The sequence below is a fragment of the Neovison vison genome, chromosome 8 (assembly GCF_020171115.1).
Source record: "Neovison vison isolate M4711 chromosome 8, ASM_NN_V1, whole genome shotgun sequence".
Classification (NCBI taxonomy): Eukaryota; Metazoa; Chordata; class Mammalia; order Carnivora; family Mustelidae; genus Neogale; species Neogale vison.
This window is the reverse complement of record NC_058098.1, coordinates 104,850,905-104,874,954: the sequence shown is the minus strand read 5'-3', so window position 1 is coordinate 104,874,954 and position 24,050 is coordinate 104,850,905. Positions and strand designations below refer to the sequence as shown.

At 48.4% G+C, this 24,050-nt stretch overlaps 1 protein-coding gene across 2 annotated transcripts in view; it reads left to right on the top strand.

Annotated features, from left to right (window-relative positions):
- The window catches only part of REEP1 (receptor accessory protein 1), a 104,870-nt gene extending 84,813 nt beyond the window's left edge, over nt 1–20,057 (top strand). Inside the window, exons 6-9 of one of the 2 annotated variants that reach the window (XM_044261567.1) lie at nt 5,126–5,303; nt 9,493–9,528; nt 14,622–14,773; nt 17,016–20,057. In XM_044261567.1, coding sequence (XP_044117502.1) covers nt 5,126–5,303; nt 9,493–9,528; nt 14,622–14,773; nt 17,016–17,093 — 444 coding nt within the window. In that variant the 3' untranslated portion in view covers nt 17,094–20,057. The remainder of the gene's footprint in view (nt 1–5,125; nt 5,304–9,492; nt 9,529–14,621; nt 14,774–17,015) is intronic. The other variant, XM_044261566.1, reaches the window with a different exon arrangement.
- The last annotated feature ends 3,993 nt before the right edge of the window (nt 20,058–24,050 follow it).

The window sequence follows — 24,050 nt, the reverse complement described above, 5'->3', positions numbered from 1 at the left end:
GGTAATACACATTTATGGTATAAAGTCCTAAAAGCACAAAAGAGGGCATGTAGTAAAGAGTAGGTCACACCCCTGTCCCTGTCCTCCACCCGCCAGCTGTTCTAGAAGAAACCTGTGACCTTTTAGCAGGCCCTTCCACCAAAGCGTTTATTTGGGCACTAACCCAGTGTGAAGGTGGTACCGGTGTGTCCTTAGCATCTCCTCTGGCACGGAATGAAGTGGCAGCTCGGAGTGTGGCTGACTAAGAAATCTACTTCTTCCACTTGGCCCACATCTTCACCCACGCATGTCCTCCAAGGCCAGCTCATGTGCAGTCTCCTGTGGGGAGCCTGGCCTCTCTGACCTTTGGACCCTCCAGCCCTCCAGCATTTCTCCTATACTCCTTGAGGACAGAGCTAGAGTCCCTGCCCACAGGGGCTCCTTCAGGGGCGGGACCGTGACCCCTTGATCATCCCATGCACTGGGTGGAGGCGGGTATTTCCTGTTGCTGCCCCTTACTGAGGGGATTGCTCGGTAAACGGCTGCATGTTCCTTCATTCAGCTCCTTGACCCCTAGTTTGTATCATGGTGACAGACCCCAAGGCTGTACTAGTAAATAAAACAGACAGTCTGGAGGACAAGACAAACCCACAAACAATAGCAGTAGTTAAATATAATTGTGTGAGGTGCTACAGAGAATCCCAGACTGCCCTGAGCGCCCAGCCAGGGAGCTTGAGCTGGTCAGAGACAACTTTGTGGAGACAGGCAGCCATATTGCATTGAGCTAAAAATGCTGTGATTTCTGAGATACATTGTTATCTTATAAGGAAGAACATATCACCAATTAAATTAGGACAGAAAGCTCTTTACTTCTACTTATCCAAAGGACTCTCTTAGACTTGTCTGGACATCGAATCTTCGTGCGTCACTTTTGTACACACATTAAAAGGAACGTATAAGCACGATCAATTGGTTGAGGTCTTCCTAACCTCACTTTTTCACTTTCTGAGTCTGACTCCTCTGAATCACTTTTCCCCTGAGCTCCTCTGTATCCATTTACAACCACGCCATACCACTCTCTGCCTTCCGAAGCACTGGTGATTCAGAGCTCTTGTCTCTGGGACTTTCATCGGCACTGCTGCTACCCATTCTGCCTGGTTGGATGCTGCCTCTTTCTTGATCTTACCGGAGGTCTCCGTGGAATGTGCTTCAGACAACTGGGACCCATATTTCTTCTTCGGGTGGTTCTTGATGGTTTGTGAGTTGAACACTCAGTTCAGTTCGGGTGTCCATTCCGTGCCATGGGAATGACAACCAAGTGCACTCCTATGTAGGCAATGACAGTGATGTCAAGGCAACGATAATTGTAAGACACACCCTTGTATCAGTGATGAAAAAAGAATATACGTCTTGAAATTGATGAAAATCATTTACAAGAAGTCTGGGTGTAAAAGAGGGCTGTCATTATTCTGGTGAGGGAGTGATGTTGAGGCTCTGGATGGATGTTTCTGTGAGTCTTTTAGTCACAAAATAACCCCTCCACCAGGATAAGAGGCAGAAAACAGGGAGCAGGGTCGGGCCTTTCTTCTCTTAGCAAGAGCAAGTTCCTCTCCCAGAAATTCCTTAGCAGATTTCTCCTTCCATTGGGCAGAATTGGATCACATAGCCATCCATTCTTACTAGGGAGATTGGGAAATCTGGGTATTTTTTCACCATGTCAAGAATGGGGTGGGGGATGATTTTTGGATGGCCAACTAACAGTATACCCCACTGTGGGCAAATTCATTTGAGATACAGTGAGTTAATCTGAAACACTGTAGGACTTCTCAGAGGCTTTAATATGGTAATATGGATAATTGAATTATGGGGAATATGGTATTAAGCCTTTTTTAAAAAAGATTTTATTTATTTATTTGAGAGAGAGTGAGAGAGAGCATGAGAGGGGGAACAGCAGAGGGAGAAGCAGACTTCCCTCCTCCCCCGCACTGAGCAAGGGAGCCCAATGCGGGTCTCGATCCTGGAACTCCAGGATCATGACCTGAACCGAAGGCAATCACTCAGCCAACTGAGCCACCCAGGTGCCCCTGGTTATTAAGCTTTAATAAACTTCGGGGATCCAACTTAATTTTCCCAAAATAGGGAGCCCAATTTTGTGGAATACCAGTGAACAACTCTTGGCTGTTCTCAGAATGATAAAATGGAGGTTCTCCAGAGCAGAGCCCAAGTAGCAGGGTGGATTGGGGTTTGTGGAAAATGAATGGGAATGAGGTTTGGAGAGGAGTCTGAGCAGGGCTGAGAGGTTTACAAATGAGAGGGCCATATCTATTCTAACCATCTCAGATTGGTTTGACAGATAAAGGCTGATTTGTTTTCGAGATCCTTGAATCTATGCTACTCTGATTTTGCCTGAGTCAGGACTATGTTGATACAGAGCTATTATTACCCCTTTTCTTTGCTAACCTCTGCCACTTCCAGTCTTCATGATGCTAGTGATATTGGAGCTAGGTTGGCTGGCTTCTAGAAGTGGAATCCACTGCTTTGCCGAAGAGGCCATGTATGGTGCCTGCTCTCAGATAGATTGCTGAGCATTTGCAAGAGCTGACAGACACATGGATGGAGTTCCTCCCTGGCCATTTATTTGGACTTGGGGTCATGAAGCCCATCTGTGTCCTTTTGGCCAGATGTGGTCTTTTCATTTTTTTATTCCAACAGCAATTTTTTTGTTTCAGGAGGCAGTATCATCATCAACACCATTGTCATCACCATCATCATAACTGGCATTTTTTGAACACTTACTAGGCATTGGGCTTTGTAATGGATATTGTATGGGCATAATCTCATGTAACCCTCCCCATATCCTGCCATAGGGATGCTCCTTGGCGGAGGAGAATATTGAGGTGGGGAGAGATTAAGGTCACCCAGCAATCCATGATAGGACTGTAATTTGACTCTAGAACACTTGCTCTTCATCCTCATTTTCTATACCTTCTGGTCCTGCAGCTCTTTGTGGTTATTTATATATTTTTCTTTTTATATTTAGTCCAAAATCAAGCTGTATTGTTGATGTTTCCTAATAACACCTAGCACAGCTTCTTGCCCAGAGAACATCCTTGATAAATTGTTTCTTGTTGGACAAGAGTAACTGAACCGAGGAAGACTGAAAGCGAGCCAGTGAATGGTCTTCCTGGGTGTGAAACCAACACTGAATTATGCCATTGTCCGTAGCAATATTTCCCCCCTTCTTTTCAGAATCAATTTTTGTTCTTCAGTCCTCTCATTTCTTCTGAGTTCTGGATGTCACCTAAAATGCTTCCAGGTGAAATAATCGTGGATTGTTGGCTGATAGCTCTTGGAGGGGATTATACTGGGCAGCTAGTCCCACCTGGTTTTCATGGCGCAGACCACCCAGTTGTTCATGTCTAGAAGATGAGCCCTCGACCCCTTGGCCGCCATTATACAGAGTGGTATCTGAGGCTGACAGGGGGATTGCCATCTCTTTTTAACATCAGACTCCCCTTTGCCTGGATATACAGTTCTAATTTTATTTGATTATTAAAATAGTTTTCTTTTTTGTTGTTAGTTTCCTAGAGACGTTTTTATATCTTTGGTAGGTTGAGAACTGGTCTTTTTCATATTTTCATGCGTGTTGTTTTACTCCGACATTTCTTCTAGACCTGTCTTCAAGCTCCTTTTGTTTCCCCTCTTTGCTCTAACGAACTCATTCTGCATTTGCTCCTTTTTCTAACTGGCTCCTTGACTAGTCACTTGTATGGACTGCTCTGCTTTGCTGGCTGTTTTCATTGCTTTTTTTTTTTTTTTCTTTATTCTCCTCAAGTGAAATGAAAAAAGTCCTCCAAACCCTCTGCCATGTTGAAAGCATCCCACTAAGCCATTGTGGTCCCTGTTTGTTTCATCCATCCCACCCCCAAACCAGAACCTTCTCCTTAGCTATTCCCCCTGATTTTGTGCTTATTTGTTGATTCTGTTCCATCTGTTGTGCCTTATTGTCCCCAAGGCCTCCAGCCCTCTAGAACCTCTCTTTCCTTCCTTATCCAAATAGAATATCTCCTCCCCCATCCTCTGCTGTCCTTGCCCCTGTGGAAATTCTACAAGCCAGTATTTCTGACGATGCCCAGCTTCATCCATTTGCCTGGTGGTTACTGACCAGTCTCCTCCTCTTCAAATCCCAATCCCATTCTCAATAACCCCAGTCTCCTACCAGACCCTGGCCTCCCTCTCAGGTCCTTCTCCCCCAAACACAAGCTCCCTCTCCAACACCTGAGGCTCCCCTGGGGCAATAGCACTCTCCCCGAGCATCAGCATCACTGTGATCCTTTTCATTCTGACACAGATTCTCTCATCCAGACAGCAAAGACCTTCTCTTTCATAAGTATAATGGATTGATCTTGCTCTCCTAAACAAAAGAACAATTTTCCCCTGAGATGAATTCTGTGACTCTCTCAGAATATGAAATGGTTATAGTCAGCAGGGCTTTTTTTTTTTTAAATATCATTTTCCCCCTTTCCTGATTCATTACCTTTTGTGTATTTTATGAAGCTCAGATGCTAGAGTAGAAGGAAATGCGCCTCATACACAGCAACATGAACAGATAAGAGAAATCGCTGTTGTCAAACATTAAAAAAAAAAAAAAAAAAAAACCACTGGCTAAATTTTATTTCCTTGGAAAAGAGGAAGGCCCAAGCACACAGATTATTAGGTTTTGCTCTTTCTGACCAGATGCTTATGTCCTGGGAACTGAGCAAAATGTGGCTACGTAGGGATTTTTATTCATGTTAAAGCCAGAGAAGCAGCAACGGCAGGCTGCTTTCCTCAGCCCGGAGTGAGTCTGTCTCTGTCTCTGGCTCACCCTGTGATGTGGGCGTCTGAAGGAGAGGAAGGAGCCAGGAGCCAGAGGAACAATTGCTGGGACCCACAGAAGGCCTTGGGACATTCTAGACCTTGACCCTCTCGGTGCTTCCAGCAAGTACACCGGGCCCCGGGCCCTCTGCAGAGTCCTTTCAGCGCTTGAGTTCCACCTGGCTGACTGCCAGAAGCCCCCTATGTGGTGTCTGCCTGCCGCCTGCCTTGCAGCCTGTGCTGTGTAGGGCAGGCCTCTGACCTGGGCCCCCTTCTGTGTTGTCTCCAGGGGCAGGGTGCCTTATCAGAGAGACTTCGCAGCTTCAGCATGCAGGACCTCACCACCATCAGGGGGGACGGTGCCCCTGCTCCCTCCAGCACCCCCACACCGGGGTCCGGGCGAGCCACCGGCAAACACGGCCAGCCCAAGATGTCCAGGAGTGCTTCTGAGAGTGCTAGCAGCTCAGGTAGGTGTCATTTCCCTCTTCCCCCTTTCCAGTTCATAAGCTTTGCTTTTGTTGCCAGCGGCCCAGTCCTCATCATGTGGCATATAACCCGGCATTGCCGTCCACACAAATGTCCATCAGATCATTCCAGGCCAGCTGAGAGGCAGAGCACCACTCGGGCCAGCATGGGAGGCTAGCCTGGGGACTCTGATCAGGGGACAGGATTAGACCACCTGCACCAAAGGGTCTTGCGTGCTCCATCTGATGATCTGAGGGTTTGAGGGTGGTTGGGGATAGTGCCTGAACCAAGCCTGGAGGCTATGGGCACAGCTGGCCCTCGGCCAAAGCAGCTTTCTCCCCTCTTTTCCTCTCTGACCCCACACTCCCAGGAGGGCTTACCTGCACCTGAATTTCTCCTCCTCCCCACCCAGGGCTTACGGCTCCTGTGGTCCTGTTCCCCTGCCTGAACGTCTCCTGTACTTCCTCACTCCACCATCTCCTCCCATCCCTGAGCCCCCATTCACCACGCACACCATCAGCCACTATGTGCCAAGGGCCACACTAGCTCTGAGGTCTGATTCCTGCAGAGGCCATGGCTTTAGGGAGACCCCACCTGTATCCCCAGTGTCTCAGGATGCTTATATTAGCATTGACCTCGGGGCCCCGTTAAACATGCAGAGTCCGGCGTCCATGTCTGGAGGGGTCAGCAAGTCTGGGAGGAGATTCACATATGTGATAGTGTTGAGGTACAGCCAAATTTGGAACCCACGGGTGTCTGACCCATTAGTGGGTTTCAGGCTTATTGAGGGGGCATGGGTTGGGAGCTTATGAGGGGGTAGGGTGCTGGGCCAGGACTCACATCTTCCCAGAACATTTCTTGGGGAGCTTTCAGGGCCCTTGGCTCTCGGGGGCTGAGCATGTCTGGGTTAATGGTGAAGAGGGTATAGGGGCCAGTCCTGGATTGCCAGCTCGACTCCTCACCCTTGGTGGGAAATCGAGCCTCGCAGATGGGAATCAGACCACCCTTTTGGAGCCTGGGTCTGTGACATGTGCCTGTGACATGTGCCTGGTAGCAGCCCTGCTCTTGAACACAGAGTGGGGCCCTGACCCTGTGCTGTGAGGTGTAGCCCAAGCCTCAGGGACCCCGCCTGACGTTGGGGGTCACGGACAGGTTTGGGAACAAAGGGGCCCTATGGCTTCCCTAGGAATAAAGACTCACGTGCTCTGTCAGGGAGAGGGGAACAGCTCAGAGCCAGGCCCGGTGTCCATCAGTTTCCTCTGTTCTGAGGAATAGCCCACTTTACCCCAGGCCCCGGGTGTGAAGATTGTGGGGGGGAAGATGGTTTAACTCCATTGGGGTTGGGAAGATCGAAGCTTGGCCATAGGGGTGAGGATCATCTTGGGTTGGGGGTTATCTCCTAAGTGAACCCTCCCCCAGGAGAGTTCAGAACGGAATCCCAGAAGTCCAGGCAGGCAGGGACTCACGATCGTTCAGTCTGACCTTCGGATTTTACCAACAAAGAGACGGAGGCCCAGGGAAGGGAACGGTATCCAGGGTAACCCACTGACTGGCCTCCTGACTCCTGGGCCAGTACCCTTCAGGTGCTCACCCCTCTACCATCTAGGTGTCCTTGAGCATCTCCAGCTTCTGACCTACTGGGCACTGTCTCAGAAATAGGGCTAAAAACTGGAATTAGGGGTCACCTCCACCTTCGGTAAGCTCATGGGCTACAGAACCTCAATGTAAACTGTTATTTGGAAGAAAAATGGGCCCCAGTTCTGGGAGGCTCAGAGGATAGAGCAAGAACCAATGGGATAAAGTTGATAAAGTCCCAAGGGGGCAGCTGTTTCCTACCTGTATGACCTGGGCTCAGGTTCCCTATCTGTACACACGGGATGAGAATACCCATTTGTAGGGGTGTCTTGAGGATTCAAATAAGATAATCCGTGCAAGAGTGCTTAGGATCATGCCTAGCATTTTATGTAGTAGTTGCTATTGTTTCTGTTGTTATCTAACCCCACCCATGAAAACGTTTCCTTTTTTTTTTTTTTAATATATTTTTTAAAGATTTTATTTATTTATTTGACAGAGAGAGATCACAAGTAGGCAGAGAGGCAGGCAGAGAGAGAGAGGAGGAAGCAGGCTCCCTGCTGAGCAGAGAGCCCGATGCGGGACTCGATCCCAGGATCCTGAGATCATGACCTGAGCCGAAGGCAGCGGCTTAACCCACTGAGCCACCCAGGCGCCCATGAAAACGTTTTCTAATGGGAAAGTGTCCAGGAGACAAATGAGCTGCCTTGAGAGGTCCCTGAAAATTGGAAAGAGCCAAACCAAAGTTGGATGGTCATATACTGAGGCTCTAAGGAGGTCTTCCTGCTTTGGCCAGCATGTGGGCCTCAGCGGCCCCACAGTTCCTCGCCCTCTAAGATTCTATGTTGTCATTATAAAGTGAACCAAGTAGAGGAAGTAGGTTCAGAGAGGTCATGTACGGTGCCAAGGCCACCCAGGACTAGATCCAGGCGTCCTGCCTAGACTGCTCCTTGGTGGGTGATTCAAGGCAGCCTCAGAACGTGGGAAAGGGAGAAGCCTGGTAAGGTCAGAAGGCGATGGGAAGCATGTGCCCGGCTTTTACCGTTTTCCCAGACCAGCACTAGATAGACACGGGTTTGGGATGCTCTGTCTCGGTGCTGGTCCTGCTGCCTCCCATTAGTTCTGACGCACTCTGTGGCATGCCGGGACTCAGGCTGAGCCCTCGGAGCTCCCGGAGAAGCAGAGAACCTTCGATGCTACCACAGGATGCCACCTGCTCTCCCTGTTGCTCCCCTCGGCCACAGCACCTGTGATTCCAGGGGGCAGAGGAGGGAGGGGCTGACCCAGCAGGAAGGGCAGGGACCATGTGGCACTCGCTCCAGCTGTCCTGGGGCCTAAAATAAAAGTCCTCTCGGGAAGAGAGACAGGTGAAAGATGACCCGGGGCCTGGGCATGCCGCAAAAGCACCCAGATCAGAGGCCCCGGGGTAGTTGGGGATCGAGGTGCCTGGAAGGAAGTCTGGCAGAGGAGGCCCAGCTACCAAGGGCTGGTGTTCCTCCCTCCTGGCCTCATGGGCCTTGGACACTGGGCGTGGTCAGGTGGGGCTGGTGTCTGGGCTCCCATTCTGGGCAGGGCAACCGTGGGCCTGCGCAGAGCAGCAGATACAGTGTAAGCAAGGCAAACATCCTTAGGCACTTTCCACATTGTCCGCATTGGGCCGCCGACCCTTGCTCGGAATGATACCCCAGGTGGTCACTACTACAGAATTCGACCTGGGCATGGAAGACGAGCACAGTTCCCTCGAGTGCTCGCTCTGGAAAGAGGGTACTGTAATCCCTATTCAGCCTATGTCTTAGGGTTGGGAGGAGAGCAAACAGGAGAATTTGCCAAGCCTGGACAGCTGGCAGCTGTTGAAGGCAGCCTAACAGCGGACAGGTAAGAGGCGGTGGCTGGACCCCATGGAGATGTGTGCAGCTGTGGGAGGCAGCAGTCTCAACGTTCATCCAGGCGGATCTCAAAAACATGGTGCCTAGTGAAAAAAGGACAAAACAGAGTGAGATATTATGGAACAGTGTATGTAAAATAAAAATACGTATCCCTGGTGTGAAATAATAATACAGACTTTCCAGGAACATATTGCCCTCCCTGCAAAATTTTGTTAGACACCATTTATTGAAAGCTTGGCATTGAACCCCAGGAAGGGTGCAGAAGGTGTTGAAAGAATGATCCTTGCCTTCCATGATTTTGGAGACACTCAGCGTGTATTTAGTAACCTACTGTATACCAAGGCCCAGATGGGCACTGAGACCAGTGGAGTTTGCAAAGCAACAGCCAAGTGACTGACCCTAAGCACTCCAGAGAGCCAGAGGTCAGTCTTAGAAGGTTTCCTGGAGGCCATTCTGAACTGGAAGACATCAAGAGCAGGGATGTGGGGGCAGGTGCGGTGGCAATTATTTTTTGGAGGACTTAAGGACAGACCTCTGTGGGCCAGGCACGGGTATTTTTTAGCCCCTGAGAAGAAACGGAATCTGGAATAATCTCCTCCCCCCACCTTGGTGTCTCTACAGAGACCCACTGTCCTGGGACCCCTATATTGAACCCACTGGAGCCTCCCCGCTTGCCTGGGGCTGGTTCCTGCCGAGTGAGGGGTATCACTGATGATGTCCCCCATCCCCACAGTGTGTACCTGCTGCTCCACCTGCAGGACCCGGAAAGGTGAGTAAGCAGCCAGCGTCTGTGCAGCGTGCTGGGCTCTCGCCTCCGGCGGAGGTTCTAACCAGAAGCTGGCGCCTGACCCTGGGGCTCCCTTCCAGCTGCACAGTCTGTGGGGAATTCAGGAGGTTAACTCCCTGAAATAACAAACCTGTGTTATCTTACAGTGTGTACAGGCTCGGAATTCAGGAGCAGCTGAACTGGGGGGGGTTCCGGGTCGGGGTCTATGAAGAGTTGTAGTCAGGATACTGGCAGGTGCCGTGGTCATCGGAAGGCTTGACTGAACTTTGAGGATCTGCCTCTAAGATGGCTCTCTCGTGGCTCCCGGCTGCAGGCTCGGGTCCTTACCACATGGGTCTCTCTCGGGCTGCCTAAGCTTCCTTACAACATAGCAGCTGGCTTCACCTGGAGTGAGTGATCCAGTAGAGAGAGGACACTCGGGAGGCCGCAGTAGGTTTTTGGACCTAGTCTTTGAAGTCACACGCCACCACCTCTGCCTTCTTTTGTTTGTTGGGAGAGAGTTATTAGGTCCAGCCCCCACTCAAGGGGAGGGGAATTAATCTCCACCTCTGGAAGGGAAGTGTATCAAAGAATGTGTGGAGATCTTCTGAGACCACTGCAGGGCCATATTTCCTGGTGCTCTGTGATGAGGACACAGGAACTTACCCCAGTCCTTGGAAGTGGCAGACCCCCATAGCTCCAGGGTCTCGGTCCAGGTGCAGCCAAGGGAGCCCTGGCCCTGCTTTGCTGCTTACTAGCTGTGTAACCGTGCGTGAACCACCTAACCATACTGAGCCTCGATTTCCCTTTGGTAAAATAGACGTAAAGATCCTGCCTCCCCATCTCACTGCGTGGTTGTGAAAATGTCCGTGAAAAGGCTTTGTATTTCAGCCCAGAGAAGCCAGGAAACCTCCAGGAGCAGGGAGGAAAACAGGGTTCCCCCGTCCTGGACAGGGACTCGTGCTCCTGCCTTTCCTGTGAGCAAGTGATGGCTTGATGCAGCCGTGGCCGCCCCGTGGTTGGACGTGTTCTCTCCTGATCTGCTCCTGCTATCTCCCTGACCCTGAGTAGACATGTGAGGGACTGGCCATGGTGCTAGACCAACTCAGCTCCCCTTGTACCCACCATGGAGGGTGTCTGCCATGGAGGAGCTGCCTTTGGCTCCAAGGCAAAAGACCACCAGGCCTACAGCATCTAGCTGACATGCGGTGAGGAGGAGGCAAGCATGGTCCTCTCTACTGCCTGTGCTCCCAGTGCTGGGGCGGCCAAGGCATGGCCATGCCTCCCATAGTGGTGAGAACAGAGGGCGTGAGCTGGTTTTAGGAAGTATCCTGTTTTCCCTTCATTTCTTCATTTGTAAGATTTCTCTAAGGCTTTTGAAAGTCCGTGTAAGACCTGTGGGTTTTGGAGACCATAAACCCAGTGCGAACTGACAGTCAAAAGAGTTCTGAGCAGGAGGACAGTGGAGACTGGTGTCCTACTCAGGGGTCTAACTCTGACCAGCTCTGCATGACTCAGAGGCCACCCAGTCCGCATCAGAAACAGACACATATGTATATACATATATACATGCACATACACACACACACACATATATCACAAATAACAGGTTATATGTCAGTTTTATCTCAGTTTTATGAAGGAAAATTGCATTGCAGTGATAGAGGCTAGTGCTTGGATCTAGTGGACATACTGGTTCATGGTGATCTTGAGGTCCCAGCAACCCCAGGCAACTGTGGTTATTTCTAATTACTCACCAGTTTTGAGTTCATAAATTCCGTGAGCCATTCTGAAAGCCTCTAATTCTGGCATATTACTCCTTGGGGGGTTGGGGAGAAGACAGCTGCCTTCTCCTCCATTCCTTCCTCACGGGACTGCTTTGTGCTGTTTTCTGGGATGCCCTCACCTTTTCGTGACTGCTGATGATTTCCAAATCAGAGGCTGCATTTCCAGTGCATTGAAATAGAATTTCAGTCGATTGTAGGGATTTAGTCAAGGTTGCTCTCCCCAGGACCTACGGGAATGGGGCTGTTGGGGACTGGGTAGCGGGCTGGGCTTGGTGGGGCGTTGGGCTGAGGTGACTCTGCTCAGAGCTATGATCTGGAACTTTGCCACAGCCCTCCCTTTCTCAGGCAGTGCCCCAGAATTCTCCCCCACACCTCCAAGTCTCCCCAGGGTTTGCTGGCAAGGAACCAGGTTGGTCTACACCAGGCCCTCTGTACTGGTGGGAAAGTCCCTGAGCTGCGCAGGTCTCTGTCCCCTCCTCCATAAAATGTGGCCATCTCTGCAAGTGAAGGGTGCCTGGTGGGAAGAGTCAGCAGATGGTGTTGGGGGAGGTGGAGGCTAGCTCTGGCCAGTGACGCTGTGGGAGAGGATTTCAGGGGGTCACAGACACTCCGGTCAGAAGGCCCCTCCTGGTCCCTTGAGATGATTTTCATCTGTGCATCTAAGACCCCAGTAGAACATTCTCTCCCCACTTTGGCTCTATTTCTGCCCCTGTCAGTCGATTTCCTGCTCTTTCTGGCACAGGTCTCCTCCTCCCTCTCCTTATTTTTATTATTATTTCCTCTCCTTCCTGCCTGGCTGCTCTTTCTCCTCCCTCTTCTCTCTACCTGCCTCGATGTAATATAAAACTCAAGTCTGTATTACTGCTCAGAATTAGTCATAGAGACGTACTTTTTTCTTAAAAAAAAAAAAAAAACCAAGCGCATGGGACATCATTTTAAAAAGCAAAGTCATACCTTTTATTCACTCTTTTGAAAGAGAGAGAGAATCGCATTGGCCTGGAGTGTAGCCCAGGCTGCGTGTTTCCTCCAGCAGCAGGAGCTGTCCGAGGTTTAGAGCGTGAGAAGGGAGGGAGTGTGTGTCTGGGTGTGCACCTGTCCACAGGCTTGCATGCTCACACGTGTGTGAGTTTCATCCCCGAAGACCTTTTCCCTAACAGAATCTTGTTTTCTCTCTCCTCGGTGGCTGTCGGGGACGTGGATGTAAGTGTTCCAGATGGGTGTGCTCTTCTGCAACACGTTTGCTGACTTCCATTAATGGCACCTGCTAATGAGTGCTGTGTGGGATGTGTTCGCTAACCTGGGGGTTGTTTGGCACTATGGGAGTGGGGTGGGGCGGGGGGTGCGGGGAGAAGGGCCTCCGGCTCAGTGCAGACGCATCTACTCTGGCCTCCAAGTGTTCTTCCTCCCTGCCTGCCCCACAGAAGGCCGCTCCCCACCTTCTTAGTCCGGCTGACACATTTGCTAATATGGAATGTCGTGAGACTGGGGCAGACAGCAGGGGCTCCTGCACTTCCCTCTAGGCCACCCAGCCTTGGGCAATAGGACAGCCGCTCTGCTGGCTCAGGGCCTTGGCCGCCATCACCTGAGGTTTGGACATGGTGGCTGTGGCCATGAACTTGCATAAGAGTCACTCTCCCCACCCAGAGGTCGTCTCTGGAAGTGATCAGACTATTAAGGAGTGGATAGCATCAGCACAGGGAAAGTCCTGGACCAAGATTTGGAGGGAACAGAGGCACGGATTCAAACCAGTCCCCAAGCCCACTCCCAGGATGCAGTTTGGTACTGGGGCTGAACTGGCCAGGCTGCGTCTGTGATTTCTGCCCTAGTCCAAAGACTTCATGCTCTAGGAAGGCCTGTTTCTTTTCCCTCCCGTCAGACAAGGGCTATCTTTGTCTAAAAGGAATTTCTCTGTGATGGTGTCAAGGTCTGACTTGAGATGAGATGAGGCTCCCAGATGACTTCCTGATTCCACCTAGGGTGGAACCAGAGGATAACCTAAACCCACCCACCCCACCCCCCCGGGTTGGGGGATGCACAGAGCAAAAAACTCAAAGGAAGATTAATGATCGAAATCTTGGCCCTTACCAAGGGGCTCGCTGTCAGAGCAGGCCATTCCCAGCCTACAGGTCTACTTTGCGACTGGCAGTTAAGACAACTAGCTCTCATGCTGCCTCCTGATGGCTGTTGGGGAGTACAGCAGCAGTGCCCGGAAAACCCAGTCAACATTAGGGTCTGTTGTTATTTTTGCTTAACCCACACCTGGTTAAGTTGGGTGCTGTGTTATAGTCTAGTGAGTCCCCTGTTGGTGGGGAGAACACATCTGGGGGCTCACTGTGTTTTTAGGAGCAGAAGCAGGGTGTTCCAGAAGGAGTTCGGTTTTCTTTCCGCAGGCCATGGGGTGGTTGAGCAGATTACCTGAGGGCCCCCTACGTCTACAGTCTGTGTTTCTAAGTAAAAACAACATATGGATTGTAGAAAGCTATCTCTTTGAGTGTCAGATAAGCTGGGTATGTGCTGACCACCTGGCCAGATGACATGGAATATGTTTAAGAATGAACATTCTAAAAAAAACACTACGCATTCAATGACATGAATTAATTCTGGAATTTTACTTGTGGATTTAATCAAGGTAGACTAAAGCAGGAATCTTGCTGTCTTGTGTGTGGGGGGGAGTATTCCTCCATTTTCTTTCCACTGGGCATCTTTGCTTCTCTGGGACTTGGCCTTTGAAAGGAAAACAATCGATGTAACTTTGCTTAAGGTTCTCCCCGAAGGCTTCCTGGTATTTGACATCCTGTCTCAAAGAAGGCTCGGAGCTGAACATGCAAGTATAATGCACTGTGAACACAGCCTGTCTGTGGACTAGAGGAAGCCGCCAGGCCCCTCTACCATCCCGGCATTTATCCATTCTAGAGGACATTCTTTCCCTGAGCACCCTTTGGTGTGACATCATAAGTTTCAGCGGCAGGGTTTGACACCTCTTGGCTAAGGCAGTGTTCTCCTTCTATCAGGGCAGCAATGCCCCCACGTTCCTTGGCAGCTTATCCAGTAGGTTCTGGAACCTCTGCTTCTTCCTGTGCATGGTGCCTGCCAGTTTCTAGCGGCACGCTCACAGCCCAGGACCGCCCTGCAGGAAGGCCCAGAGGATACGGGCTCCTGCTTCACACACCGGGGACCTTGGCTGTCCTAACAGGCTTGTTGCGTGATATACCTAACCTTGACCTTGCCTGCCCTTCCTCGCTCCTTTCTACACTGATCCTTCCCTGCTGTACTTTGTCTCCTTTGTGTAGATTGTAAATGGACATTAAGTGGTTGAGGGAGATGTGAATGAGGGTGGTGTGAAGGCTTGGGACCCCCACCAGGTCCAAAACCCACTGGCATTTTCGGACGAGGAGGAGGAAGATCTGCTGGATTTCATGTACAAGTATAAGGCTCTTCGAAGGACGGAAATCCCCCTGGAGGTACAAGGGGTCTGGGGCTGCGGGCTGGAGCATGTGTTTGCACAAGGGCTTTGCTCTGGAGATCTGGGGTTCTGGGAGTGGCAGCTCTTGGGACCCCCAGCATCTCTCGAGTGCCTCTCTCTCCATCAAACAAAAAGGACAGAACGCTAGGTAGCATCCAGATCCTTGCCTAGGGGCAAAAAAGACTCTGCTCGTTTTATTTAGATATTGGAGAGGTGATATAGTACCTAAAATAAAACTTAAAAATTTGCAAGCACTAACCTAAGATGATATGTGAATGAAAAGCAACCCAAATGTGTGTTTTAGGGGGAAGAAAATACGTTATTTGACACGTTTTTTAAAGGAAGCTGTTCATCACTGTTTCTCTAAGACACAGCAATAGTGCCTAGATCAAAGCAAATCCTGAGAAAATTTTACTGGAAGGGCACAGCCATCTAAAAAGACCCAAACCAAATGTACCTCATTGCTGTGGATGTGGGTGGAGTGTTGGTAGCCGGAGGGCCAAGCCTGGAACCTCAGAGGCCTTGCTTTGTGATGTAGATAGTCGCCAGCCTTGGGCCCAGGTACCGGGCTGGCTGGCAGAACTGGGGACTCCCGAGTCTTCCTCTCTGCCCCTCTCGTCTCCTCTCCTGGGCCCCATCTGCTGAATACTGTGGCCTGAGCGTTCATCTGAGGCAAGTTGAGAGGCCCCCTGTCCTCAGTGTAGGGACCCCCGTGAGACTTAGATGAGGGAATGCACTGAAATGTTCCTTTTACTCGAGCACCTTGGCCAATGGACCCCTTTCAGACTAGGACTGTGGTTATTACCACTGGGCGAACCTGAGTTCATCAGAGTCCTTTCCAGGGTGGGGCACGCACGGGTCAGTTTTGAAGTTGGAGGTTTTGGTAAAAGATGTTCTGGGTTTGGACTCTGTTGGGGCAGTCCATCAGAGCCTGGGCCACCCTGTGCTGGGGAGAGGGGCTCGGCTCTCCCAAGGAAGGTGCCCAAAACGCCATAGGGTCTGGGGGTTTATGCCATTTGGGTTTTGTTTTGTTAAAGCTGCATGAGCTGCTTTCCTGTTTACTTCAACCTGAGACAGCTAACTAACTACGAGTTAGTTTTCTCTGATTTCTTCTTTTACTCTGTGTCCAGAGGCAGCTGGTAAACATTTCCGAATCAAAAAGGTGTCCTGAGGACTCAGGAGGTGGAAGGCCAGAGCTTTCTATCTCTGCACCCCACCCCCCCTTGGTTGTCTTTATCCCTCCCTCCCTCCCTTCTGTGTGCCTTCTGGGCACTGAGCTACTTTCTGGGAAATGGAGGTGGATGTGCCTCCAGAAAGTTCTCAGTGAGGAGGGGGGAGACAGGGCAGAGTCCTCTCATGTCCTCTCTTGTGCAGAACACTAGGAGAACAAAGAAAGTGACCCTGCTGTCTGTGTGTCTGGGCTGTGGGGAGATGGGCTCAGGAGGCACTTTTGAACTGGGTCCTAAAGAGGACTATAAATAGCAAGACAGAGAAGGGAGGGAGGGGCTTCAGGTCCGAAGGAATAGAGGTGTAGAGGATGCCCTAGAAAAAGAAGTGACTGGAGAGAAGTGGACAGGGACAGGGGTTGGGGGTAGCTTGGGTTAGTTGTGTTAGTGCCCTCCGCCCCTTCCTGCCCCTGGCCTTGAGGGCTCTGCCGGGACAAAAATTTCCTTTTCTTTCATTGTAGAAGTAACTTCTGTGATCTATGTGTTCCATGGAAGGAGGGCTCCCCCCCTTGATAGCCATTTGTATGGGAGATGAGGTGGAGGCAGTGTTTCCCTTTGCTGTGGGGCTCGCCGTGCTCTCAAGGATTCCACATCCAGGAGGAGGACTGGGAACTTGGCGATGGGAATTTTAGGCACGTACCTGAAAACATGAGGCTCGTTTCTCAAGGAAAGACCAAAGACAAGGGAAGAGATGGGGAAGCATTTCTCTGTGCTGAGTCGCTTGCTAGGATCATTTTGCTCCCAAGGCAGAAACAAGAAAGGTGTGTGCCATCCTTCTGAGCAACCGTTCCTAGGGAGACCCAGGGACTTAGGAGAGAGTGAAGCGGGAGGGAGGCGGCTGCATTCTCAACTGGGTCAGCATGGGATGCTTGGGATGTGACCCGGTTCCGATTCCCAGCCGGCTGCCTCACACACGTGTGCGTGTGTCTCAACACAAACCCACACAGGTGCTCGCTCCAAAGTTTCCACGCTTACGCCACATTGAGGGATGCCTTTTTCTGTTTCCTCTGGCAGGCACCGCCTAGAGTTCTTCGATCCCGATCCCGCTTTAGGAAGAAAAGTACCTCATCCTCAGCCACTGAAACCACGTGAGTGAGATGAGCCAACAGCACCGGACCCACAGAATGTTTCTTCTCTGCCTTAAAGAGCTAGTCACTAATAACGTAGAAATCCGCAAGCTGGCGTGCTTGGAGTATGCAGCCTCACAGACACAGCCTTTTCTCTCTCCCCTCTTCCACTTGAAAGACTTTAATTTTCCTTTTCTTTATGTTGCTGGGGAGAGGCTAAAGGGAAAGGTAGTGTGGGGGGGTGACCTTTAAGTCTTCTGAGGTTAGTAATTTTCCACAATTGGATTGTCAGCAGTGTGTTTTTAGAAATATAAGAGATCACCCTCACACTGCCAAGATGTACATTTGTAATTTATTTGTCGCATACTTCGTTTTTAGTCCTGTAAATGCAAACAGAGCGATTTTTTTAAACATTTTTTTTTGTTCTTGGTACTAATACTTTGGACTACGATGTACATATTTATCAGTTTTGGCTTAATCAGATGGACTCGCAAGGGCTGCCAGAGGTTCTAATATGTAAGAAAACTACAAGATGTGTAAAAAATTATTTTGATTCCAGAGAATGTCTCAGATGTGCTTCTGAAGCTTCTAAACGCAACTCCAGTAGAACATCCCTTTTCCAGCAGGACGACGGTCCATCTTCTTCAGACAGATGTTTAGCCAAAACGCCAGAGATGCTTAGCATGAAGAGACAATATTGTAATGACAGAGAGGAGTGTAATGAGGCCAGGGGAGCAGCCCAGAATAAGAGAAATCACAAGACGCTTGTCTCCCCCTGGATTCTGGATTAAGAGCTTCTGAATCATTTCAAGGGATTTACCAAAGCTTTAGGCAGGTGGCTCACCGTTGGTGAAACTTCCTGGGGATGTGAACTCACAGGCCTGTTGAGGGGAATCATTTTGAGTGTTCCAAAAGTGCTGGAAGAATGACTGTTTCTCCTTCATCGTGACCGGTTCTGTGACTTGTTTCCCCAGGTAGAGGGGCCTATAATCTGAACATCTTGATTAAGAGAACACTAAGCAAAAGCCAACCCAACCCAAACCAAACCTAAAGCTATGTTTCAGATATGCCATCAAATACACCTGAGACACCTGTCCAAATGCTGGGTTCTAGAAAGGTTTCAGAGCTTGAGATCTTTATGGACTGACTTGCTGCTCAGCGCCCTGGGCGGCACCCTCTGTTCCCTTCCTGGCTTGTGCAGGATGTGAGTGAGAGAAGTCATGCACTCACGGGCACTTCATGTCGTACTGGACGTCTTATACAGGCCAGGATCGCTTACTAGATTAGAGCACTGTTGAGGGGACTCTCTACTTAGACTGAGAACTTTATCTGAAAAGAAGAATCTGGTTTAGGTAGCATTTTGGCCCAAGGTAGCTCCTCCCCTCTGGGAGAGCTGAGCCTAAACGTAGGACTTGTATATTTGTGCTTAGAGTTGGTGTTTTCTTTCAGTGTAATGCATGCAGTGGTCACAACGCAGTCATTTATAATACTTGGATTGTGTTTGTTCATAGATATGCTCTGAAGACTAGAGAATTAGTGTTATGTACCACATAGAACTTACTGTCAACCAGCCATAAGCAGACCCGGTTCAAGACTGTTGCATTACTAAGCTCGGCGAACACAAGTCAGTAGTCTTGGCTGCTGACACCCTGGCTGGATCTTAGGTGTTACCTGAAGTTGGTTGTTGCCAGATATGCATATTTAAATCCCTTCTTCCCACAATGCCCCTGAAGGTGACTCTAATTTACAACAGGATTTAGGAAAACAAACCTATAAGCAAATTCGTGGTTCAGAGGGCTTTTCATTGTTTGTGCCCCACACCCACCAATACCTAAACCCCTTAAGGAAGACAGAACATCTATTTCTTCAGGCTCACTGAATAGTTTCAGAAGAAAAATATATGCTTTAAATGTATTTACCTGTTAGTTGGAGTACCCAGAATTATCAGAAACAGCTTCACTTCAGCTTTTTAGCAAAAAAAAAAATTTTTTTTGCCAAAACAATAAATGCCTTTAGCAGCAGAGATCCTTCGTGAACAAACTGTATTTTCACCATTTTACAATGTAAAGATTTAACAAGGACAAGCTACCAAGTTTGCACTCAACTATGCCAAAAACAAGTTTGAAGCACTCTACTGTCAGACACGCTGTATTACTTCTCACTCAAGATTTAGAAAATAGAAAGGTATCCAAACTGCTGTCTTAATGTAAATGGAACTATTTTTCCTTCAAGTGTTGATGAGGGAGTTGGTTTCTCTCTTAAAAACACTCACTGTACAAACGAGAGCCGCTGTCCTATTTCTAGCAAAATGTGTTTACTCCACAACGAGCTGCATATTCGTATATGGACTGACAGGAAATGTGAATGCCTCCGAGTGTACATGTAGTGGTGTGCTGCTCTGTCTAGAGGGCATAACTGAACACCTTTAATTTGCTGATTTACAGACACAGGCTGTTTACAAAATGCTAGCTCAAAAGTCTGTAATTTTCACGTAATAACTTTTAGTTCTTTGCCATTGGGCACCAGTTCTATTTCTGAGGAGGTAAGACAGGGCAGTGTACTTAGACCCCTGAGAGCTTTGTCACAATCCCTCCTGGCTTTGTGTGATTAGCTTGCTCACTCCACTGGCCTCTGAAGTGTATGTTCTCTCCAGTAAACTGTCTGTGTGTTTGTGGTAACAGTGCTCGTCCACCATGATTACAGCGGAGTATTTCCCTAGTCCTCCCCTTGCACAGTGTTTGACCTGCAAAGGATGTGCTTCATTCTCCAACGGCGCACGCTCAGAGAGCTGACCTTCCGGATGGTTCCTGTGCATTTTCCCTAGTTTACTCCTGTAGTCCCTGTAGAATGATCTGTAATAAAATAGTATACTGGACTGTGCATCAAAGGGGTGTAAAATTACAGTATTCCAAAGGTTGAAGTTCTGCTGTTTTGTTATAATGCCTGATCTATATCTTGAATAAAGTCTTAACATTTTTCTTTTAAAAAACATCTTTGTAATATTGAGCTTATGAGGAAAGAGAAAACACTTAAAAAAAAAATGTGGAAGGTAGCAAGGATTAGAAGCTGAGTGCTCAGGCACTTAACTGGCCCTGGTGCCTTCGCTCCGGGCCTACTGCCTAGAATTGTTGCGGGGGAAGAAAATTCAAACCATTTTGAAAACCAGTTGATCACATAAATGTAACCCTGGGTAGTATGTTTTATGTTTTAAAAGCCACAAGTGGAAACTGTGTAGCTATAAAAACAGAGCAGTTCATCTGGTAGGCAGTTTTCATTCTGCAAACAGAAAATCTGGTCTGTCGTTTCCCTTCTTGGTACCTGTTCCCTCACCTGCAAGTGAGGGGAGTATGTGTGAGGTCAAGAGGGTGGTATGTGCAGAGGTGCACTGGGTGGTGTGGATGCCCTTTGATCACTGCAGCCCTTGCCTTTAAAATATGAATGGGCTGGGCGCCTGGGTGGCTCAGTGGGTTAAGCCGCTGCCTTCGGCTCAGGTCATGATCTCAGGGTCCTGGGATCGAGTCCCACATTGGGCTCTCTGCTCAGCAGGAAGCCTGCTTCCTCCTCTCTCTCTCTGCCTGCCTCTCTGCCTACTTGTGATCTCTCTCTGTCAAATAAATAAATAAAATCTTTAAAAAAAAAAAAAAATGAATGGGCTGAGGGCCTGGCTGGCTTCGTCAGGAAAGCATGCAACTCTTTTTGATCTCAGGGTTCTGAGTTTAACCCCAGGCTGGGTGCAGAATTTACTTAAAAATATGCATATGTGAACAGGTACACATAAGCCTCATTGGGTGCTTACGAAGACTTGGACACTTAAAATGAAACACTCATTTTCTTTGCCTGTATAGTCTTCTAAAATAAAGCAGCAGAAGGTAAAGAAGGACGTTCAGAAAGCTGAAAGGAAGGTGAAGAGATGGAAAGGCTGAAAACCCATTCATGTATTCATTTACTGAGCCAAGTCCAATGGCAACAGAACTGAGATTAACCAGATTAAGAGCTGACAACAGAAAAGCAAAGTTAGGATTCAAAGGCTGACTTGGTATGGTGTCAGGAAAAAGTATTGCATATGTATAATGCTAGATTATAGTCACTTGTTGATTTAGATATGAATTTTCATGTTGAAAGACTCCAGGAAATGCTCCGGATTCCAAGATGTTAGACCTAGGTTCTGTGACTTATTAGCTATATTTTGGGTAATTTATTTAACCTTGTATAAGCTACAGTTTCCTCAAATCTAAACCCCAGATAAACAGTATCTCCCCTGGGCGCCTGGCTGGCTCAGCTGGAAGAGTATGAGACTCTTGATCTTGGAGTCATGGGTTTGAGCTCCATGTTGGGTGTAGAAATTACTACTACTGGGCACCTGGGTAGATCAGTGGGTTAAGCCGCTGCCTTCAGCTCAGGTCATGATCTCAGGGTCCTGGGATCGAGTCCTGCATCCGGCTCTCTGCTCAGCAGGGAGCCTGCTTCCTCCTCTCTCTCTCTGCCTGCCTCTCTGCCTACTTGTAATCTCTCTCTGTCAAATAAATAAATAAAATCTTAAAAAAAAAAAAGAAATTACTACTACTAATAATAACAATAATAAACTCAAAGGAAAAATAGTATCTTCCCCATAAGGCTGGTACAACCCTATGCTGGGACGTAGTTGGTCTTCAATTAAGATACATTTTTACATAAATTTCAATGTCATTTAGGTAGACTCTTTAATGAAAGATGTTTGGTTGTCAAACTATAAAATCAGTGTTGATGATGAGCCCTGCTATCCATAAAACAAAAATTATATATATGAAAATCCTCTCTCTCGAAATCATATGCCTGTCAGCCCTTGCTCTTCAGTCTGTGTCTGGATGCTGAGGCCTGGTTGCCAGTCCTTGTCTCTACCTCTCCTACCCCTGGCCTACAGGAAAAACCAAGGTGCTCTGAGCCCCCTACAACAGAGATCTTTGTTGTCCATGACTGCACTAGAGAAGCCATGGAGGCAGTGGGAAAGTGGCCTCCTCAACTTCTTCAGGTATCAGTTCCATCCTGCTACCAGGGGTGAGCGGGAGAGGCCGGGGCCAGACGGCTAAGAGACGATGTGGGGGTGCCTGGGTGGCTCAGTAACTTAAGCATCGGACTCTTGATTTCAGGTCAGGTCCTGATGTCAGGATTGTGTGAGACTGAGCCCCGTGTTGGGCTCTGCACTCGGCATGGAGTCTGCTTGTCCCATTCCCTCTGCCCCTCCCACTTGTACGAGGGCTCTCTCAGATAAATAAATAAATTCTTAAAAAAAAAAAAAAAAAAGTGATGTGGAAACCTTGTGAGTGGTTGGCTTCTGCCACCTCAGAAGTTATGAGGAAACTGGGGCGTGTGGGTGGCTCAGTGGGTTAAAGCCTCTGCCTTCGGCTCAGGTCATGATCCCAGGGTCCTGGGATTGAGCCCTGCATTGGGCTCTCTGCGCAGCGGGGAGCCTGCCCCCCCCCCGCCTCTCTGCCTACCTGTGATCTCTGTCAAATAAATAAATAAATAAATAAATCTTAAAAAAGTAAGTTATGAGGAAACGAAAACCAATCAACAGAATACCACTGCATGCTTCAGAGTTCTACCCCATCTCAAATCCAGTCTGTTCTTTATTAAATGGTCACGTAAACAGACATATAGGTGGCCTTCAATTTTAGAACCCTCTATCATCACCCTTTTTCTTGTAAGGAACATGCCCTGGTTTCAAGAAATTTCTCTAATAACCCTAGCCTGACTTGCATAGAATTTCAATTTGGTTATCTTTAACCTTATTCTGTTAACAATAGAGAAACTTCATCTTAGCATCATCAACTACTATATTAAAAGATTTAAAGTAGTAATTGAGGCATAATTCTACTTAATACAGACAGTCCCTGACCTAACACATTAACAGTCGAATATTCTCCACGCACATCTTTTTTCTATTTTTCACTTTCAGTACAGTACTCAATAAACATGAGATAGTCAACACTTTATTACGAGATAGACTTTGTGGGGCGCCTGGGTGGCTAAGTGGGTTGCCTCGGCCTTTGGCTCGGGTCATGATCTCGGGGTCCTGGGATTGAGTCCCGCATCCCCTTCTCTCCCTGCCTGCCTCTCTGCCTACTTGTGATCTCTGTCAAGTAAATAAATAAAATCTTTAAAAAAAAAAAAAAAAAAAAGAGGGGCGCCTGGGTGGCTCAGTGAGTTAAGCCGCTGCCTTCGGCTCAGGTCATGATCTCAGGGTCCTGGGATCGAGTCCCACATCAGGCTCTCTGCTCGGCGGGGAGCCTGCTTCCTCCTCTCTCTCTCTCTGCCTGCCTCTCTGCCTACTTGTGATCTCTCTCTGTCAAATAAATAAATAAAATCTTTAAAAAAAAAAAAAAAGATAGGCTTTGTGTTATGTGATTTTGCCCAACTGTAGGCCAACTTAAGTGTTCTGAGCACATCTAAGGTAAGTTAGGCTAAGCCATGATGTTCGGTAGTTTAAGTATTAAATGCACTTTCAACTTAATGGCATTTTCATCTTAGAATAGATTTATTGGGATGTAGCCCCATCGTAAGTTGGTTAAGATCTGTAATGGTTTTTTTAACCAGGCCAAGCGCTCACATGTTGTTTGAAAATGGTTCCCAGATGACTCTGGTGGGATAGCCGAGAACCAATGCCCTGGGCTTTAACCACATGGTGAGCAGAATTTTCCTCAAAGCCTCTCATCCAACTCTCTTCAAATGAACAATGCTTAGCTCTTGCATCATTTCCAAAATGACTATTTTCCCTTAGTTCTACAAAGTGTCTTTGGAAAATGTTTATCCTCACGGTTAAAATATGGAATCTCAGGGGGATAAACTAGCTTTAGGAAATACAGTGCCTTGGAGAGCCTGGGTGGTATATTCGGTTAAGTGTCCTACTCTTGATTTAAAAATTTTTTTTAATATTTTTATTTATTTGACAGACAGAGATCACAAGTAGGCAGAGAGGGAGGCAGAAGCAGGCTCCCCACCACTG